Genomic DNA, 21,017 nt, shown 5'->3' on the forward strand with positions numbered 1-21,017 from the left:
TACGTTCTCTGAATGCTGGGCTACTTGTGGTTCCTATAGTCTCTAAAAGTAGAACAGGAGCCAGAGCCTTCAGTTACCAAGCTCCTCTCCTGTGGAACCAGCTTCCAGTTGTGGTTCTGGAGGCAGACACCCTCTCCACATTCAAGAGTAGGCTTAAGACGTTCCTCTTTGATAAAGCTTATAGTTAGGCCTGGATCAGGTGAGTCCTGAACCATCCCTTAGTTATGCTGCTATAGGCCTAGACTATCGGGGGATTTCCCATGGTGCACTGAGCTCCTCTCTTCCTCTCTCTCTCTGCACTCATTCATGTCCCATTAATGCATGTTACTAACTTCACTTCTTCCCCAGAGTTCTTGTGCTTTCCCGTCTCGCAGGTTCTTATCGATCCTGGTGGAGCCTCCTGCCATGGTCCTGCTAGATTGCCATTGCCAATACTGTTGTTGCTGTCTGTCTGTCTGTCTCTCTCTCTCTCTCTCTCTCACCCCAACTGGTCGAGACAGACGACCACCCACCTATAGCCGAAGGATCTGTCCTAGGTTTCTGCCTTTTAACAGGCAGTTTTTCCTTGCCCTTGTCTCCAAGGTCTTGCTCATGGTGGTACTGTTGGGTCTCTATAAATAATGTTATAAAGAGTTCGGTCTAGACCTGCTCTATTTGAAAAGTGTCCTGAGATAACTTCTGTTATGAATTGGCGCTATACAAATAAAACTGAATTGAACTGAATTAATATTGTAACAGTAATGTAGTAATGTGCACAGAGGAACGACAGCAGTCCAGTTGGATTTGAGCTTTTATAACATTTGAATGAATAGATTTGTAGAATATAAACAAGCTTCTTTCCTTCCTCAAACATCCGTCCGTTCGTCCGTCTGCTGATACACAAATAAATAATCTGACCTTTGACCCCGTTAATCACCCACACATCATCCTGAAGCCTTTGGCACACACTCACAGAGAACTACAGTACCCATCAGCCCCTGCTCTCACTACAGACCCCCCCCTCCTCCCCGATCGTCTGAGTCTGATTTTATAAAACAGTAACGCCCGAAAAACAGAGTCCCCCACATGCATCATCCTCGTTACCATGGTTACCAAACTTTATAAAAAGGGACTCACCCCCCCACAACCCCCCCTAAAAGATACAATGTTTGTTCATCCACACCGCGACCAATCAGAGCACAGCCTGACCACGCCTTAAAGGACCCGTCAGCTGATGGTCAAGAACAGGCCCTGACGGTGCGTTCAAGAACACAGGTTCCTCAACGCACCAGAGCGCCACAGGGAAACCACCTATTAAATGACTCTGGAAATCAGCGGGAGGCTCCTTTAAAAGCCGCACAGCCTGATGGGACCTGCACGTCAACATACAGCTGCTACTGCTCAACATTTTTATTACTGATTAACTGATCACTTTCTGTGAGGCTGTGCAGACTGATTGATTAATAAAGGCAGAATTATCCAACTGATTGATCAATAATTGATAGTTGCAGCTGTAATAAACGTGAGGATGTGGTTGTTCTTTTCCTCCCTAAAGTCTGACTGACCTCTGAACCCAAAGCCCCTCCCCCCCTCACCCCACACACACACACACACACACACACACACACACACACACACACACACACACACACAGTCATAGCGGGACGTCCAGCAGCTTCTTGTGCAGGTACTGCTTCACCTCCTCGATCCCGTTCAGCTTCTCCAGCTCGTGGTACGGCAGCTGAGAGGGGACACAAATACTGTTATTGTTATTATTATAATATATGGAGCAGTATTTACTGAACCTTCTATCAAACATGAATCAGGAAGCTGTGGGGGGGGCGGTCTGACCTGGAGGATGATGTATCCCAGCAGTCTGAGGTGGCGGTCCCTCATGGCCCGGGACCCCACCAGGACCTCGGAGTTGTGGCAGTAGTGCCACTTATCGTTGACGGACATGATGACCCTGCAGAGACACACACAGTCACACAGGGTCCAGGACCAGTCTGATCAGGTCTACTCTGAGAGGGACTCACCTCCGGATCTGTCTCTGGTCTGTTGGGGGGTTGTCTGTGTCGGGTCTGTTGGGGGGGTGGAGTTGTGGCGGCGACGGGGGCCCCCTGTCGGCCCCGGACCCCTCGGAGTACGCCACGCCCTCATAGAATCTGGGCAGCTCACAGTCCGTCCCCTGGCCCCCCGCCCCCCCCTCATCCTCCAGGATCTTCCCGATGGAGAACTGGAACAGTGAGTCCGGGGCCGCAGCCCCTGCAGGCCCCTGGGTCCCGGGCTGGGCCAGGCTGTCAGAGGGGGGGCTGCTGAGTGTGGAGCTGTCCTGGCTCTCCAGAGAGTGCTCCTTTGCCAGACTGGAGTAGTACTCCGCCGCGGGGACGTAGTAGGGGCCGTATTCCAAGGGGCCGCCGTTAGTCCCAGGCCGCGAGGGCCCCGGAGGCGCTGTCCCCCCTGGCGTAACACGGATGTGGTGGGGTAAGAAGGTCCTGGGCTCCATGGCCTCGCCCACGTGCTCGGCGCCCTCCTCCAGCGCCGCAAACGGAGAGAACTTCTGAAACTCTGAGGTCACGACAGCAACCGCACTGTCAGCCGGTTTAGACGCCGACGCAACGCAGGACGGAGGAACAAGGCTGAGTGACACTCCGGTCCTGATGGGTAGGACCCGACCAGAACTGTCCATCCACAGCACAAAGTCTGGAGAACAACACAGTAATCAGATTACAACGGGTGGAAAAGTACTTAGTGTGTAGCGCTCAGTGTGTAGTAGTACTCAGTGTGGTAAACGGTAAATGGACCTGTACTTGTATATTGCCTTTCTAGTCTTCTGACCACTCAAAGCGCTTTTACACTACGTGCCACATTCACCCTTTCACACACATTCGATAATGGCAAAGTCCATTGAACAGAAACTAATATTCATACATCGGGAGCAATTTGGGGTTCAGTATCTTGCTCAAGGATACTTCGACATGCAGCACCAGGAGCAGGGGATCGAACCCACAACCTTCTGATTAAGGAACGACCCCCTCTGCCTCTGAGCCACAGCTGCCCTGTGTAGTAGTACTCAGTGTGTAGCACTCAGTGTGTAGTACTCAGTGTGTAGTACCTGTGTAGTATCCTGGAGGGAGTACTTCGTCTTGTTTGTAGTTCTGTTCTCCAACCAGCTGTCTCAGTGCCTCCGCCACCAGACCTTTATAACTGACAGCAGATATTCATTAACACCACATATAACCAGATACAACTAGTAACAACTAGTAACAACCAGATACAACCAGATACAACCAGTAACAACCAGTAACAACCAGATACAACCAGTAACAACCAGTAACAACCAGTAACAACCAGATATAACCAGATATAACCAGATATAACCAGATACAACCAGATACAACCAGTAACAACCAGATACAACCAGTAACAACCAGTAACAACCAGTAACAACCAGATATAACCAGATATAACCAGATATAACCAGATATAACCAGATATAACCAGATACAACCAGATATAACCAGATACAACCAGATATAACCAGATATAACCAGATACAACCAGATATAACCAGATACAACCAGATACAACCAGATACAACCAGATACAACCAGATACAACCAGTAACAACCAGATATAACCAGATACAACCAGATACAACCAGATACAACCAGACACAGCCAGATACAACCAGATACAACCAGTAACAACCAGTAACAACCAGATATAACCAGATATAACCAGATACAACCAGATACAACCAGATATAACCAGATACAACCAGTAACAACCAGACACAACCAGTAACAACCAGACACAACCAGACACAACCAGACACAACCTGTAACAACCAGATTAGGGATGGGCATCGATTTTTGAATATTCGAATAGTCATTAAATCATATAAAATCGAATAGTTCATCATATCTGGAAAAAAAATATGTTGTATTACTGGTGCCTTCCGCACGGGGGCAGCGTAGCATTTGATGATACATAGTGTGGCGGGCTAGATGCCAGGCTGTAGAAGGAAACAAACAGAGAAGAAGATATGATGGAGAGATTACTGAAGCAACCGTCAAAAAGTTATTTCAAAAAAACAAGTGACACAGAGGTACAATTCGTATCACAAGTCTACAACAGCCATGCACTCTCATATGAGAGCAAAGCACCCGGGTGAAAGCGGCGGGCCGTCGTCACAGCAACAGTCAATTGCTGGATTTGCCACTAGGAGACGTACGTGTGATGACAGACAAACAGCGGCCCTCATCTCAAAGACGATTGTAAAAGACATGCTCCCCATCAGCTTCGTTAGTTAAAATTAGCGAGTGCTTCCTTGTGTGTGCCCACCACATCTGTGCTGTCGGAGAGGGTGTTTTCCAAGGCGGGACTTATTGTAAATAGACTTCACTTCCGTCTTCATCCCGAGCATGTGGACATGCTCATCTTTCTAAATAAAAACATGTAATAGGCTGCAGTCGTAAACTATTGCTCTGGTTATGAAGACGGACGGGCATGTTAAAAATGTTCACGTCAGCGATGCTGTCTCTCAGGTATGTTCAGTTGTTCAGTAAAATATTATTATTGCTTGAAGTCACCGCACTATGTGTTCAGTGTAACACTACTATAATGTTTTGCTATGAATTGCATCACTGTCAAAATAAAAAGACAGAGTTCTGAAAAATTGCGGCGGATCTCTTTCTGAGCGAAGGGGGGGAGGGGGGATATTATTAGATTAATATTCGAATATTAATCGATTAGTACCCCACGATTATGGAATAGTACTTTTGCCTGAAATGCACATCCCTAAACCAGATACAACCAGTAACGACCAGTAACAACCAGTAACAACCAGGTACAACCAGATACAACCAGTAACGATCAGTAACGACCAGATACAACCAGATAGACTTAGAGACTTAGACTTCACTTTATTGATCTCTTTGGGATGACTCCCTGAAGGAAATTTAATAAAATACTATTATAGATACAACCAGTAACAACCAGATATAACCAGTAACAACCAGATACAACCAGATACAACCAGTAACAACCAGATATAACCAGATACAACCAGTAACAACCAGATACAACCAGATACAACCAGATATAACCAGATACAACCAGTAACAACCAGATACAACCAGTAACAACCAGATATAACCAGGTACAACCAGGTACAACCAGATACAACCAGTAACAACCAGATACAACCAGTAACAACCAGTAACAACCAGATATAACCAGATACAACCAGATATAACCAGATACAACCAATAACAACCAGACAGAATTAGAGACTTAGACTTAACTAGGGTTGCAGAATTCCGGTAATTTTCAAAGTTGGAAACTTTCCATGGGAATTAACGGGAATAAACTGGATATTTTTAATATTGCTTGTTATAATACTTTTAGTCTATAACAGGGAACTTAAATGTAGTTGAAAAGAAACATCTTGCAGGATAATCTTGCTTAAAACAACCTGATTTAATGCAACTTCAGTTGAATGTCCTCTTTATATTCGTCAATGACATGCACACACGCAGTAATCAGCATAGGCTACTACATACTTGCCAACATTTATTTTTTAAAATATGGGAGTTTTTTTTTGTTTTGGGGCGGGGGGGTTAATACATAACCCATTGCTATTAACCTATTTGGGTTAATTGTATTGTACGCATATAACATAACCATAGCCATAGTAAATCAAAGGCAGCATGCTAGCTACCATCATATGTTAAGCTTAAGGTCAATGGTTTGGGCTACTACTTATGGTGCTTTCCGTTTGTCTCGTAAATCCCCCGTCTGACTTGCTCTGACGCGAGAACGTGACATAATTACCCGGCTTGTACCACTTATAGCGTTCTGTTTGTCTTTGGGCGTTACGAGTCAGAAAGAACATGGACGCCACCAGTGCAGCAGCTGTGTGGTTATTGTTTGTGGCTCATCTAAACAAGCTCAATGTGAAATAATGTTTTTCTACAGAAACACAAACATTAATTACAGTAATTCCGTTATTGCAAGTCTTACATTTCAATAATATTTTGCCATTTTCGCCTATTTCAATTTCAACAAGTGGCGTTTGTCTTAACAAAACAAAACTTTACATTGTATTGCACGCACAGCAACACCATGCAATACATACATTGGTGACCGGACTAAAGCAGCAATGTAAACAAGTGTGTAGGAGAATTTAAAGTCGACATTGAAACGACCAACGTAGCACAAATACAAAGAAAATACATCTCAATATTGTATGAATTACCCAACTTTTCCAGTTAATTCTCCTAAATTCCCATTAATTCCCATAATTTCCCATTAATTCCCATGAAAGTTTCCAAATTGGAACGTTTCCAAAATTCCCCAGCTTATCTTTCCATGGAAAGTTTCCGGAAAGATTCCGGAAATTTACTGGAAAATGTTCGCCCCTTTGCAACCCTAGACTTCACTTTATTGATCCCTTTGGGAAGACTCCCTCAAGGAAATTGAATAAAATACTATAATAGATACAATCAGTAACAACCAGATACAACCAGATACAACCAGTAACAACCAGATACAACCAGATACAACCAGTAACAACCAGTAACATTCATCAGACATTTTAGTGCAGATTGGACTTCCTGTTTCTTGGCAAAAGACTAAAAGTTGGCCCAAGGTGTCCAAATTTGGTCGAAAACTCAAGGTTTTGATAACTTTGACCGAATCTGAAGTTGATCAGATCTTGTGCAAATCACCAAAAAATAACCACTAAATATACGTAAATAATAAAAACTTCAAACAAACTTCACTGACCTTCCTTCCGTAATACGAACATCCGATGTTCATTTGTAATCGAGCATAATTAAGACAGAAGCTAAATACAGTTATGGAGAAAAAAACAGCTAAACTAAAAAGGTAACAGGAACTAGTATATTGTTAGCCAAGCATAGTAATGTCTAATGGATTTCACCATACTATTGTGTTATTAAGCTATATTATTAAACTATTAAAAAGTTCTTACGATCATGATTTGAATCTTTTTTTTTTTTTTTTACTTTCTGACAAAGTAGTTGCTGCTTTCTGCCCTTGTAGGGCAGAATACATGTATAGGTGTGTGTGTATTACCTGTACTTGCGGTTGACCTCATCAGCAGTCAGGGCGTGGTCAAACATCAGGACCTTGTGGGCGTCCTGCAGTCGCGGTCCAGAGTACTCGCGGTACTCAAGCTCCACAGCAGCATCCAGCAGAGAGAGGTAGCGGCGGACGATGAGCGCGTACGGACTGTCTGTGGGCGGGGACAAAGGTTAGTCACCTCACACTGCAATGACTGGTGGATGTACTAGTGGACATACTGGTGGTCGTACTGGTGACGTTGATGATGAAGGCGGAGGAGAAGACTCGGTGCAGCACCAGGCCGGGGAAATGTCCCAGCTGGAACAGAGACATGAGGATGTTGACGGTGGCGAGCGGCGAACTGAGCGCCTTCAGCTCCACCACCTCCTCTAGCCGAGAGAAGAACTGCTGCTCGTTGGACGGACGGTAACTCATCCTGCTGAACGGGAACACCAGCTTCTGGATCACCTGAGGGCACACACAAACACACCTGCAGAGCCCCGTACGCGCACACACACCTGACACCCGGTCGCCGCCCATCCCTCGCTCACCTTGCTGTCCAGGTACTCTGCCTTCTTCACCAGGAAGTCCGCGATGGTGTCGAGCAGCCGCGTCTCTCTCAGCCGATGGCGAGCGATGTATTTGGCGATCAGAGCCATGGTGTACGGAGTGATGCTGTCCACCTTCTTCGGCAAATCCTCTGTGAGATCAACAGGTCACATGATCAATACGTCTGTCTGACAGAGAGAAACCTCGCCATGACCTCTACACCCGCCCCCTAATAGTCCAATGAATGACGAGAAGAGTCTCAGTCGACAATTTCCATCAAAGCAAAGTTAAACTGTGTTCAGGAGCTTCCCGGCAGTGTTCCCTGCTGGGTCCCTCTGCTGCTACACTAGCAGTGTTTAAACTCCCCCCGTCCTTCCAGCTCCCAGTCCGGGTACAGGCAGCTAATAGGACAGCTAACTAGCTAACAGCAGCTAATACAGTTAGCATATGCAACATTGCAGCGGTCAGAGACTTCCTGTGTTACAAGAGAATAGGTCCGTGTTGCAACAATCCTCTGATACTTTGGTCCCGGGGGCGAGGAGCAGATCCTGAAAGCAGTCTAACGTTGGTTTGGTTTCACTGAGACTCTCAGAGACTGATGGTTCAGTCAACTGTTAGCGGGCAGCGCTATTTTTTTCTGTTAAAATTATAGATATTAAATCATTAAATGAATATCCTAAACATTTTAGCACTAGTAAATCTTCAGTCAGGGACAGCTGTAGTGTTGGTAGATCTGGGTTCCATTTTGGATCAAACACCAGGATTCACTGTCAGTGACGGCAGTCCTCGCTCTCAGCTCCTTCAGGTAGATCATTAGTGTTAACGAGGCTGTTTACCTGCCAGACTGCTGATGAACCTCTCCTGTCTGTTTTGGTAGAACAGGTGAGAGCTGAAGATCAGCTCCAGACTCTTGTTGCTCGCCTCCCGAGCGCACGCCGCCAGCATCTCATCCAACAGCGCCATCTCCTGGTCACGGACGCCACTGACACTCGCCAGCGTGTGTTTGACCAGACGTAAGATCTTCCTGAAAGATGGAGGAAGACACATCAGTCCCATATATACACAAATGTCTTAATGTCAATCAATGTTTGTATCCTATCATTTGAAAGCCACTGTATGGGACAGGCCTCTGTATGGGACAGGCCTCTGTATGGGACAGGCCTCTGTATGGGACAGGCCACTGTATGGGACAGGCCTCTGTATGGGACAGGCCACTGTATGGGACAGGCCTCTGTATGGGACAGGCCTCTGTATGGGACAGGCCACTGTATGGGACAGGCCTCTGTATGGGACAGGCCTCTGAATGAGACAGGCCTCTGTATGGGACAGGCCTCTGTATGGGACAGGCCTCTGTATGGGACAGGCCTCTGTATGGGACAGGCCTCTGTATATTCTGTCACCTGTTGGCGAGCAGCTGTTCAGGGTTTGGAGTAGTGCTGTTACTGTTAGCTGCGGCGGCGTTAGCGCCCCCTGTAGCAACAGCAGGTTCCTGCAGCGAGCGCCACTTGAGTCTGTAGTAGGAGAGCAGCAAGAAGAGTGTCTGTGGGTGGCGCTCTCTCTCCAGGTTCTTCTCCAGGCCGGCTAGGCAGGCCTCGGTCAGAGGGTGCTGGCTGCCCGGGTGGAGCTTCATACTGGAGCTGAACACCATGGACACATCCTTCTGGTTGAACTGGTTCAGTCTGGACTGAGACTCCGCCTCCAACACCTGGACGACCTGTGAGTCACTGGGAAGACCTGAAGAGAGAACCAGACCCCCTCTCAGATCAGACCTGATGGTCCAGACTTTCTGTATAAACAGAGTCCGTCTAGACCGGCTCTATTTTGAAAAGTGTCCTGAGATAACTTCTGTTATGAATTAGGCCTAAACAAAGCCGACATACAGCTCTCTCTCTCTCTCCCCCTGGTGGCTGACTGCAGTATAGACTCTCTCTCTCTATCTCCCCCTGGTGGCTGACTGCAGTATAGACTCTCTCTCTCTATCTCCCCCTGGTGGCTGACTGCAGTATAGACTCTCTCTCTCTATCTCCCCCTGGTGGCTGACTGCAGTATAGACTCTCTCTTTCTCTCTCTATCTCCCCCTGGTGGCTGACTGCAGTATAGACTCTCTCTCTCTCTCGCTATCTCCCCCTGGTGGCTGACTGCAGTATAGACTCTCTCTCTCTATCTCCCCCTGGTGGCTGACTGCAGTATAGACTCTCTCTCTCTATCTCCCCCTGGTGGCTGACTGCAGTATAAACTCTGTGCAGCTCTACCTGTGACGATTCTATATGTTCACACAGGCGTTATTGATCTGACATCAGTGAGTTAGCACATGATCACCAGCTGATGGCAGTATTGATCTGTAGCTGCTTCCTGCGTGACTCACCGAGCGCCGCCACGGCGTACAGACAGTTGACGATGCTGAAGTTGTCGAACTTGGCGCAGTCGTTGACGATGGCGTTACAGAGCGTGTGAAAGTCCTGATGCTCCAGGATCTGACGCCCGTCTCCCCCCTCCGCTCCTCCTCCTGCGGCGTCGGGGTCGCCCACCCCTCCTCGTGGCGGCGGCGCAGCCTGCAGCAGCTGTCCAATCTTCTGCAGGGCGACGGGGTAGTGGTTGTGGGAGATCTTGGCCGGGTTCTGGGTGACCCAACGCAGAACCTCATCGGGACGCCGCGAGCGCTCGATCAGACGCTTCATGGTGAAGAACGTATCGTAGCTCATCTTTTCGTGGATGAAGTTCCACGTCTTCTTCTTGCTGCCAGCGGTGGCGGCCCCTCCCCCTCCGACTGGAGCCCCGCCTCCATACGCGTGGAAGTGTGTGTGGTGCTGGTAGTGGGGGGGCAGCGGGGGCGGGGCCAGGTGGGCGGGCTGCGGGTGGGGGTGGTAGTGGTGATGGAAGTGTGCTCCTCGATGGGGGTCGGGGCGGCCCTGGTACAACGGGTAGGCCTGGGGAGGGGGGGCCGGGTGAGGGAGGTGAGGGTGAGGGGGGTGGGGCGCCTCGAGCATGGCCAGCCCCGCCCTCCGCCCCTGTTTGACCCCCCCTCCTCCTCCACCTCCTCCTCCTCCCCCTCCACCTCCTCCTCCTCCCCCCGCGGGGCTGTACAGGCGGGTGGCGTACATGGCAGCAGACTGAGTGGCGGAGCGGGGGGGGCAGGGAGGGAGGCGGTGAGCTCGTCTCAGGAGGCGCCACCCAGTGGACAAACACAGCATAGTCCAACAGCCAGGACGCCTGGAGGCAACAACACACTGCTCCTACAGGGGGAGGGAGGGAGACAGACAGACAAAGAGAGAGAGAGAAAGAGAGAGAGAGATAGAGATAGAGACATACAAATATACATTACAAAATATAATGAAAATATAAAACTATCTCTCACTCTCTTTGTCTGTCTTTCTCTTTAAAGGTTTAAATGGTTTTAAAGGTCAGTTAGTCAGCCCAGTCAATTAAATTCAATTCAATTCAAATGGCTTAATTGGCATGATGTAACACTGTACATATTGCCAAAGCAAGCGTTTGGAATTAAAAATAATAACAATAAAGGAAAACAATATTTACAATAAATTAATTATAATCTATACTGTTGGTAATACTGTAACTATTATTGACTCAATCACAATCACAGACACAATCAATCAATCTCAGTCAATAAGTAATTAATTACAATGAATCAATCAATCAATCAGTTTGTGTCAACTAAAAATGTCATTAAAACAGTTAAAACAAGTAGTCTGTTGTCAATAGAACAGTAATAACAAATTATTAAATTTAATATATAATATATATAATATTAAAATATATTAAAATTAAAATAAAATAGATAAAACTGTAAACCTGTGTGTGTGTGTGTGTGTGTGTGTGTGTGTGTGTGTGTGTGTGTGTGTATATATATATATATATATATATGTATATATATATATATAGCATTTCTCCCAGTAAATAGGGGAGTTTCTGTGTGTAATAATTCGAATTTGGGGTATATTTGGGAATTGTTTTTCTCTTAAAGTTTTGAATTTAGGGCATGAGGTTAGAAAGTGCAGCTCTGTCTCGACCTGTCCTCTGTCACACTGGGAGCAGAGTCTCTCCTCTTCTGGTAGCCAGTTCTGTCTGTGGCGACCCGTTTCTATGGCCAGGCTGTGCTCACTCAGTCTGTACATTGTCAACATTTTAATGTTTCTCTTTATTGCATAGAAAGCTCTCCTTGCTTTGTCCCTCAGATCTTTCACAGCCATGTTGAGGTTTCCTGTGTATGTAATGTTGAGGCCAAGGTAAGTGTAGTTTTTTGTATGTTGTAATTTAGTGGTGTCTAAATAGAAATTGTGTGTAACCTGATTTCTGTAATGTTTCTGAAAGATCATTATCTTAGTCTTTGCTGTGTTTACTGTCAGGGCCCAGGTCTGACAAAATCTCTGCAGGAGATTAAGGTGCTGCTGCAAACCTTCTTTAGTAGGTGAGAGCAACACTAAGTCATCTGCATATAGCAGACCTCTGATCTCTGTGTCGTTCAGGGTGAGGCCAGGTGCCGTGGAACGCTCTAGTTGGTTTGCTAATTCATCTCCGGCCCTGGGAGAAGAACGCTGTTTGTTTGTTTCCAATCTTTACGGCACACAGTTCTGTGTGAACTGTTCAAAGACTCTCAAACACCAGCAGAATATCTATCAGGATCAATATCTATCAGGATCAATATCCATCAGGATCAATATCATCAGGATCAATATCTAACGAGTTGCAGCCAATCAGAGCCTCTCTCCAGCAGACAGGAAGCAGAGAACCAGTAGTTACAATGGTAACGCCAGCATCACTCACACACAGACAGTGAATGATCCAGCAATCAATTCTATTGATCAGTATACACTGTATCTTTTTTTATTATTTATTATTTTATTTTATTATATGTATTTTATCACTTGTATTATTATTGGTTGCTGATTTTAATGTGTTATTGCCCTTAGTGTTTTTTGTTATTGTGTTTCTTGGTTTCTGTAGCACTTTGAGATTCTTTTAAAAAGTGCTTTACAAATAAAATGTATTTTTATTATTATTATTATTATTATCTTTATTGATTATTGATCAGTATACACTATCTTTATGGATGATATTGATCAGAATACACTGTATCTTTATGGATGATATTGATCAGTATACACTGTATCTTTATGGATGATATTGATCAGTATACACTGTATCTTTATGGATGATACTGATCAGTATACACTGGCAATCAATTTCCGGCGCTGTGTCGAGCGGTGGCCAGCAACAGTTGCTCTCTCTTTTCTCCATGTTTTTTGTCCGTGTGTCTCATTCTTGGGACAATATTTCCCAACCGCTTCTCCGTCTGGGTGCAACAATGGGGCGGGTCTATTGTTTACACCCGAGATCAGCTGTTGTCGCTACAACCATCGGCGCTGATGCGAGAGAGGCCTGAAATCCCCAGAGAACTGAGGAGGAAGTACAGGGGATGTAAGGCTGGACGTAAACACCGGGAAAAGAAGCGGAGATATAAACCATCTCTCCCTTCCATCGCCATGGGGAACGTGAGGTCGCTGGCTAATAAGATGGATGCGCTGGCGGACTTGGTGAGGACTGTAGCAGGTGTATCGTGAGAGCAGCGTCCTCTGTTTCACGGAGACGTGGCCCCACGAGGACATCCCGGACTCAAATGCAACTGTGGACGGCTTTCAGATTGTTCGGGCGGACAGGAGTCACCGTGAGAGCGGCAAGAGGAAAGGTGGGGGACTTCTGCAAGTGGTGTCATCCTGGTTACGTTACTGTGAAGGAGCGTGTGTGCAGCCCGGACATTGAACTGCTTGCCGTGAGTCTGCGGCCATATTATCTGCCGAGGGAGTTCTCACACGTGATCATCCTGTTTGTTTACATTCCTCCGACCCCAAATGCGGCACACGCGAGTTACGTCATCCACACCATCGTCGCGGGACTCCAGACACGGCACCCAGACGCATTCATTGCAATATCTGGGGACTTCAATCACATCACTCTGGCTGCAACACTGTCCACGTTCAAGCAGTTTGTATACTGTCCCACCAGGGAAAACAAGACACTGGACACTGGCAGTAACAATACGGCACCACAGAGTTATCTTTAGCCACTATAGTTAGCCAGCCCCCAGTAGCCGGTGCGGTCCGACCGAAGGTAGCTTCTGCTAGCTGTCCTCCGGTAGTTCCCCCGGTAGTTCCCGAGTAGCGGGGAAGACAGGGACAGTGGGTGACTGAGCGAAGGAAGACTAAACTGCAGAAGCCCACAGTTCACTACCCAACCCATTCACGTTTCTAATAAATTTTCCCCACTCAGCGATACACCCGCTGAGGAACCAACTCTGGTTATTGGCAGCTCCATAGTCAGAAACGTGAAGTTAGTGAAGCCAGCGGCCATAGTTAAATGTATCCCTGGGGCCAGAGCGGGCGACATTGAATCAAATTTAAAACTGCTGGCTAAAGATAAACGTAAATACAGTAAGATTGTTATCCACGTCGGCGGTAATGACACCCGTTTACGCCAATCGGAGGTCACTAAGATTAATGTGGAGTCGGTGTGTAACTATGCTAAAACTATGTCGGACTCCGTAGTTTTCTCTGGACCCCTCCCCAATGTGACCAGTGATGACATGTATAGCCGCATGTCGTCATTCCACCGCTGGCTGTTGAGGTGGTGTCCAGCAAACGATGTGGGCTTCATTGATAACTGGAAGCCTTTTTGGGGAAAACCTGGTCTGATTAGGAGAGACGGCATCCATCCCACTTTGGACGGAGCGGCTCTCTTATCTAGAAATATGGCGAAGTTTATTTCTAAAACCTGACAGTCCAGAGTTGGGACCAGAAAGCAGAGCTGCTGTCTTACACACTTCTCTGCGCTTTCTTTAGAACAGTCACCCACCCAAAACCCCATAGAGACTGTGTCTGTCCCCCGACCACCTAAATTATTTAAAGAAATAAAAACAAGAGGAGTTCAACATAAAAATCTAATAAAAATTAAAACTAACTCCTCAGTAGCACAAAATAAGAGAATGAAATGTGGGCTGTTAAATATCAGGTCACTGTCCTCTAAAGCTGTTTTAGTGAACGAATTAATATCAGATTATGATATTGATTTACTTTGTCTTACTGAGACCTGGTTGTCCCACAAGGAGTATGTTAGCCTAAATGAATCCACCCCCCAGTCATATTAATACTCACATTCCTCGAGGCACTGGCCGAGGAGGTGGAGTAGCAGCCATATATGATTGGAGCGTTTTAATGGACCCTAAACCTAAACTCAATTATAATTCATTTGAAAGCCTTGTTCTTAGTCTTTCTCACCCAAACTGGAAAACACTGCAGCCAGTTCTATTTGTTATAGTGTACCGCGCTCCTGGACAGTACTCTGATTTTATATCTGAATTCTCAGAGTTTTTATCAAGTTTAGTCCTTAAATCAGATAAATTATTGTAGGTGATTATATATATATATATATATATATATATATATATATGGATGTTGACAATGACAGTCATTTATATCATTAACAGACTCAACTGGCTTCTGTCAGTGTAAATAAACCAACTCATTGTTTTAATCACACCCTTGACCTTGTTCTATCATATGGCATTGATATTGAACATTTAATAGTCTTCCCACATAATCCTTTTCTATCTGACCATTATTTAATAACTTTTGAATTCATACTATTAGATTATAAGCCATTAGGCAAAACTTCCTACAGCAGATGTCTATCTGACAGTGCTGTAGCTAAATTTAAGGAGGAGATTCCTTCAGTGTTTAATTCAATGCCATGTCTGAATTTAACAGAGTCCTATAATAACTTTCGTCCCGCTGAAATTGATAATCTTGTTGATAGTGCTGCAGGCTCACGACGATCAACATTAGACTCTATCGCTCCAATAAAAAGGAAATTATTAAAACATAGGAGAATTGCACCTTGGTATGACCACCAAACCCGCCAGTTAAAACAAATAGCTAGAAAATCTGAAAGGAAATGGCGCTCTTCCAAATTATCAGAATATCGCTCAAATTGGCAAGATAATCTTAAAACCTATAGAAAGGCCCTCCGTAATGCCAGAGGAGCCTATTACTCAGCACTAATAGAAGAAAATAAGAATAACCCTAGGTTCCTCTTCAGCACTGTAGCCAGGCTGACTGAGAGTCACAGCTCTATCGAGCCACATATCTTCATGAACTTAAGTAGCAATGACTTCATGAGCTTCTTTAATAATAAAATTATTACTATTAGAGAGAAAATTAATCACAAACTGCCATCAACAGTTATCAGTGGCTCTCAAAGTTCAGGAACTTTAACTAATGTAAACTCAGATATATATTTAGACTGTTTTTCTGCTATCGATCTTCATCAGTTAACTTCAATCATTTCTTCATCGAAGCCATCAACCTGTCTGTTAGACCCGATCCCAACTAGGCTGCTTAAAGAAGTTGTTCCCTTAATTGGCACTTCTTTACTGGATATGATTAATCTTTCTTTATTATCAGGATATGTACCACAGTCCTTGAAAGTAGCTGTAATTAAACCCCCTTCTTAAAAAGTCCACTCTTGACCCAGGGGTTTTAGCCAACTATAGACCAATCTCTAACCTCCCCTTCCTCTCTAAGATTCTGGAGAAAGTAGTCGCCAAAGAGTTGTGTGACTTTCTACATAACAATAGTTTATTTGAGGATTTTCAGTCAGGATTTAGAGTTCATCATAGCACAGAGACAGCTCTGGTTAAAGTTAATAATGACCTTCTGATTGCTTCTGACAATGGACTTGTCTCTGTACTTGTATTATTAGATCTTAGTGCTGCATTTGACACCATTGACCATAATATTCTTTTACAGACTGGAGCATCAAATTGGCATTAAAGGAACTGCACTAAGCTGGTTTAAGTCATATTTATCAGATCGTTTGCAGTTTGTACATGTTAACGATGAATCTTCAATAAATACTACAGTTAGTCATGGAGTTCCACAAGGTTCTGTACTTGGACCAATACTATTTACTTTATATATGCTCCCTTTAGGCAACACTATTAGGAATCACTCCATTAACTTTCACTGTTATGCAGATGATACGCAGTTATATCTATCAATCAAACCCAATGAAATTAATCAATTATCTAAATTACAAACATGTCTTAAGGACATAAAATCCTGGATGACCTGCAATTTTCTGATGTTAAACTCAGAAAAAAACGAAATTCTTGTTCTTGGCCCCAAAAACCTTAGAGACTCACTGTCTAAAGATATAGTTACTCTAGATGGCATTAACTTGGCCTCTAGCACCACTGTCAGGAATCTTGGAGTTATCTTTGATCAGGATTTGTCATTTAACTCCCACATAAAGCAGACCTCTAGGACTGCCTTCTTTCATTTACGTAATATTACAAAAATTAGACACATTCTATCACAGACAGATGCAGAAAAACTAATCCATGCATTTGTTACTTCAAGGCTGGATTACTGCAACTCTTTATTATCAGGTTGCCCCAATAAGTCCATTAAAACGCTCCAATTAATTCAGAACACTGCAGCACGAGTACTGACAGGAACTAGAAAAAGAGATCACATCTCTCCTGTACTAGTTTCTCTGCACTGGCTCCCTGTAAAATGTAGAATAGAATTTAAAATCCTCCTCCTCACCTATAAAGCTCTTCATGGTCAGGCCCCTTCATATCTTAAAGAGCTCATAGTACCCTATTACCCCACTAGAACACTACGTTCTCTGAATGCTGGGCTACTTGTGGTTCCTATAGTCTCTAAAAGTAGAACAGGAGCCAGAGCCTTCAGTTACCAAGCTCCTCTCCTGTGGAACCAGCTTCCAGTTGTTGTTCGAGAGGCAGACACCCTCACCACATTCAAGAGTAGGCTTAAGACATTCCTCTTTGATAAAGCTTATAGTTAGGGCTGGATCAGGTGAGTCCTGAACCATCCCTTAGTTATGCTGCTATAGGCCTAGACTATCAGGGGATTTCCCATGGTGCACTGAGCTCCTCTCTTCCTCTCTCTTTCTGCACTCATTCATGTCCCATTAATGCATGTTACTAACTTCACTTCTTCCCCGGAGTTCTTGTGCTTTCCCGTCTCCCAGGTTCTTATCGATCCTGGTGGAGCCTCCTGCCATGGTCCTGCTAGATTGCCATTGCCAATACTGTTGTTACTGTCTGTCTGTCTGTCTCTCTCTCTGTCTCTCTCTCTGTCTCTCTCTCTCTCTCTCACCCCAACTGATCAAGACAGACGACCACCCACCTAGAGCCAAAGGATCTGTCCTAGGTTTTGCCTTTTAACAGGCAGTTTTTCCTTGCTCCCATCGCCAAGGTCTTGCTCATGGTGGTACTGTTGGGTCTCTATAAAGAATGTTATATGGAGTTCGGTCTAGACCTGCTCTATTTGAAAAGTGTCCTGAGATAACTTCTCTTATGAATTGGCGCTATACAAATTAAATTGAATTGAACTGAATGTGCAACCCAGCTGAGTGGAGTCCTGCAGCACATCTTCCACCGGAGCCTGAGTCTGTACAGGGTCCTTGTGATGTGGAAGACATCCTGCCTGGTACCAGTACCGAAGAAGGCGCGTCCCAGCTCCTCCAACGACAACAGACCAGTGGCGCTGACGTCTCACATGATGAAGTCCCTGGAGAGGCTGGTCCTGTCAATTCTTAGGCCCCTGGTCAGCTCATCACTGGACCCTCTTCAGTTTGCCTACCAGCCGAGACTAGGAGTGGAGGATGCCATCATCTTCCTGCTCCACTGTGCCTGCGCCCATCTGGACAGACCGGGAAGTACCGTGAGAATCATGTTCATGGACTTCTCCAGTGCGTTCAACACCCTCCGGCCTGCTCTGCTGGGGAGTAAGCTGCAGGTGGACCCTCCCCTGGTTTCCTGGATTACCGACTATTTGACGGGTCGACCACAGTATGTCAGACTGCAGGACGGTGTGTCTGACACTGTGGTCAGCAGCACTGGAGCTCCACAGGGAACTGTTCTTTCCCCCTTTCTGTTCACCCTGTACACCTCGGACTTTCAGTTCCTCTCTGAGTCCTGCCACCTGCAGAAGTTTGCAGACGACTCTGCAATTGTTGGCTGTGTCAGTGAGGGGAAGGAGGAGGAGTACAGGGGCATTGTGGACTCCTTCTTCGAGTGGTGTGCAACTAACCATCTGCATCTCAACTCCACCAAGACTAAGGAGCTGGTGGTGGATTTCCGCAGGAGGAAATCTGCCCCCACACCCATCTCCATCAACAGTGTGACTGTGAATGTTGTCCAGGATTACAAATACCTTGGAGTACACCTGGATAACAAACTGGACTGGGCCAAGAACACTGAGGCTATTTACAAGAAGGGCCAGAGTCGACTCTATTTCCTGAGGAGGCTCCGGCCATTCAACGTATGTAACATCATGCTGAGGATGTTCTACCAGTCGGTGGTAGCCAGTGCCATCTTCTTTGCTGTTGTGTGCTGGGGCAGCAGGCTGAGGGCAGCAGGCTGAGGGCAGCAGGCTGAGGGCAGCAGACTGAGGGCAGCAGACTGAGGGCAGCAGGCTGAGGGCAGCAGGCTGAGGGCAGCAGGCTGAGGGCAGCAGGCTGAGGGCAACAGGCTGAGGGCAACAGGCTGAGGGCAGCAGGCTGAGGGCAGCAGGCTGAGGGCAGCAGGCTGAGGGCAGCAGACTGAGGGCAGCAGGCTGAGGGCAGCAGGCTGAGGGCAGCAGACTGAGGGCAGCAGGCTGAGGGTAACAGGCTGAGGGTAACAGGCTGAGGGCAGCAGGCTGAGGGCAGCAGGCTGAGGGCAGCAGACTGAGGGCAGCAGATTGAGGGCAGCAGGCTGAGGGCAGCAGACTGAGGGCAGCAGGCTGAGGGTAACAGGCTGAGGGTAACAGGCTGAGGGCAGCAGACTGAGGGCAGCGGGCTGAGGGCAGCAGGCTGAGGGCAGCAGGCTGAGGGCAGCAGACGCCAAGAAGGGCAGCAGGATCACCAGGAAGGCTGGCTCCGTCCTGGGGGTCCAACTGGACTCTTTGGTGGTGGTGTCTGAGAGGAGGATGCTGTGTAAACTGCACAGTATCCTGGACAACAACGCTCACCCTCTCCACCAGGTGCTAACCTCGAGCAGAAGCACCTTCAGCAACAGACTCATTCCCCCCCGATGTAACACTGAACGCCAGAGGAAGTCTTTTCTTCCTGTGGACATCAGACTGTATAACTCATCTACCTCCGGTCGTGAGAGGGACAGTGGAGACACTGTGTCCTGAGCAAATGTCACTTTATAATTTTTTACCCAACTTTCACTTCATCACTTTATTTAGTTGTACTGTACCTTAGTTAATTTATCCTGATAACAAATGCTGCTACAATTTTATTACTTTTACCACTGTTACCACTTTATCCAATCGCTCCTTATCACTTACTCACTTTGTACTTATTTTATTTCAATTTATGCTGCTAAACTGCACGGTGCTTATTGTTGTGTATTATATAAACTGTACCTACATTTAACTGCAATTTTTGTTGCACTTTGTCACATTTCGCTACTTGTTTTCTTCTTTTCTACTTATGTTACCTTTAACTGTTTATTTTATGTTAGTTTATTTTTACTCTAACCCTGAAGTACTTTACTTTACCACCTCTCTATTGAAACTGTTGCACAGTAATTTCCCTCAGGATAAATAAAGCTTCTTGAATCTTGAATCTGTATCTGTATGGATGATATTGATCAGTATACACTGTATCTTTATGGATGATATTGATCAGTATACACTGTATCTTTATGGATGATATTGATCAGGATACACTGTATCTGTATGGATGATATTGATCAGTATACACTGTATCTTTATTGATTATTGATCAGTACACACTGTAACTGTATGGATGATATTGATCAGTATACACTGTATCTTTATGGATGATATTGATCAGTATACACTGTATCTTTATGGATGATATTGATCAGTATACACTGTATCTTTATGGATGATATTGATCCTGTATTGACAGTCAGACTGTGGACATATGACGGCCTTTAGCTCGTGTTTCTAGAGTTACGTGTTGTTACGAACACGTTAGGAATTGTTAAAATGTGATATTTCTTAAAGGGAGTTTGGTGCAGGGAGCTTTTAGTTGGATTCAAACTGCTGATATGGATCATTGTTAACGTTTAGTCTCCACTACAGAAACACTAGCTAACTGCTGAAGGCTGATCAGGTTGATTGATGCTTTAATAATGGGAGTATTGATCAGTGATCAGCAGTATGCTGTAAGTGGTTTAAATTCGGCATTATCAGATAAGCTTTTCTTTGATTAATACATCATAATCAGTGATCAACTTTCTAATTTATGAATTAATCAATCAACATAACAGCAGGCCCACATGCTAACGTTAGCATCCAGCAGGCTAGTCCGATTAAACCTCCCGCTGCTTTGTCACA

General features: G+C 45.6%; 1 protein-coding gene across 1 annotated transcript in view; it reads right to left on the minus strand.

The window, feature by feature from the left end:
- Positions 1–777: 777 nt before the first annotated feature.
- fastk (Fas-activated serine/threonine kinase) overlaps positions 778–21,017 on the minus strand; it is a 20,803-nt gene continuing 563 nt past the window's right edge. Inside the window, exons 2-11 of the mRNA XM_051394418.1 lie at positions 9,986–10,853; positions 9,021–9,354; positions 8,457–8,644; positions 7,623–7,771; positions 7,323–7,539; positions 7,084–7,243; positions 3,095–3,186; positions 2,016–2,682; positions 1,831–1,945; positions 778–1,720 (exon numbers count right to left, since the gene is read on the minus strand). Coding sequence (XP_051250378.1) covers positions 1,634–1,720; positions 1,831–1,945; positions 2,016–2,682; positions 3,095–3,186; positions 7,084–7,243; positions 7,323–7,539; positions 7,623–7,771; positions 8,457–8,644; positions 9,021–9,354; positions 9,986–10,811 — 2,835 coding nt within the window. The 5' untranslated portion in view covers positions 10,812–10,853 and the 3' untranslated portion in view covers positions 778–1,633. The remainder of the gene's footprint in view (positions 1,721–1,830; positions 1,946–2,015; positions 2,683–3,094; positions 3,187–7,083; positions 7,244–7,322; positions 7,540–7,622; positions 7,772–8,456; positions 8,645–9,020; positions 9,355–9,985; positions 10,854–21,017) is intronic.

This window comes from Dicentrarchus labrax, unplaced genomic scaffold, assembly GCF_905237075.1.
Source record: "Dicentrarchus labrax unplaced genomic scaffold, dlabrax2021, whole genome shotgun sequence".
NCBI classification, from domain to species: Eukaryota; Metazoa; Chordata; class Actinopteri; family Moronidae; genus Dicentrarchus; species Dicentrarchus labrax.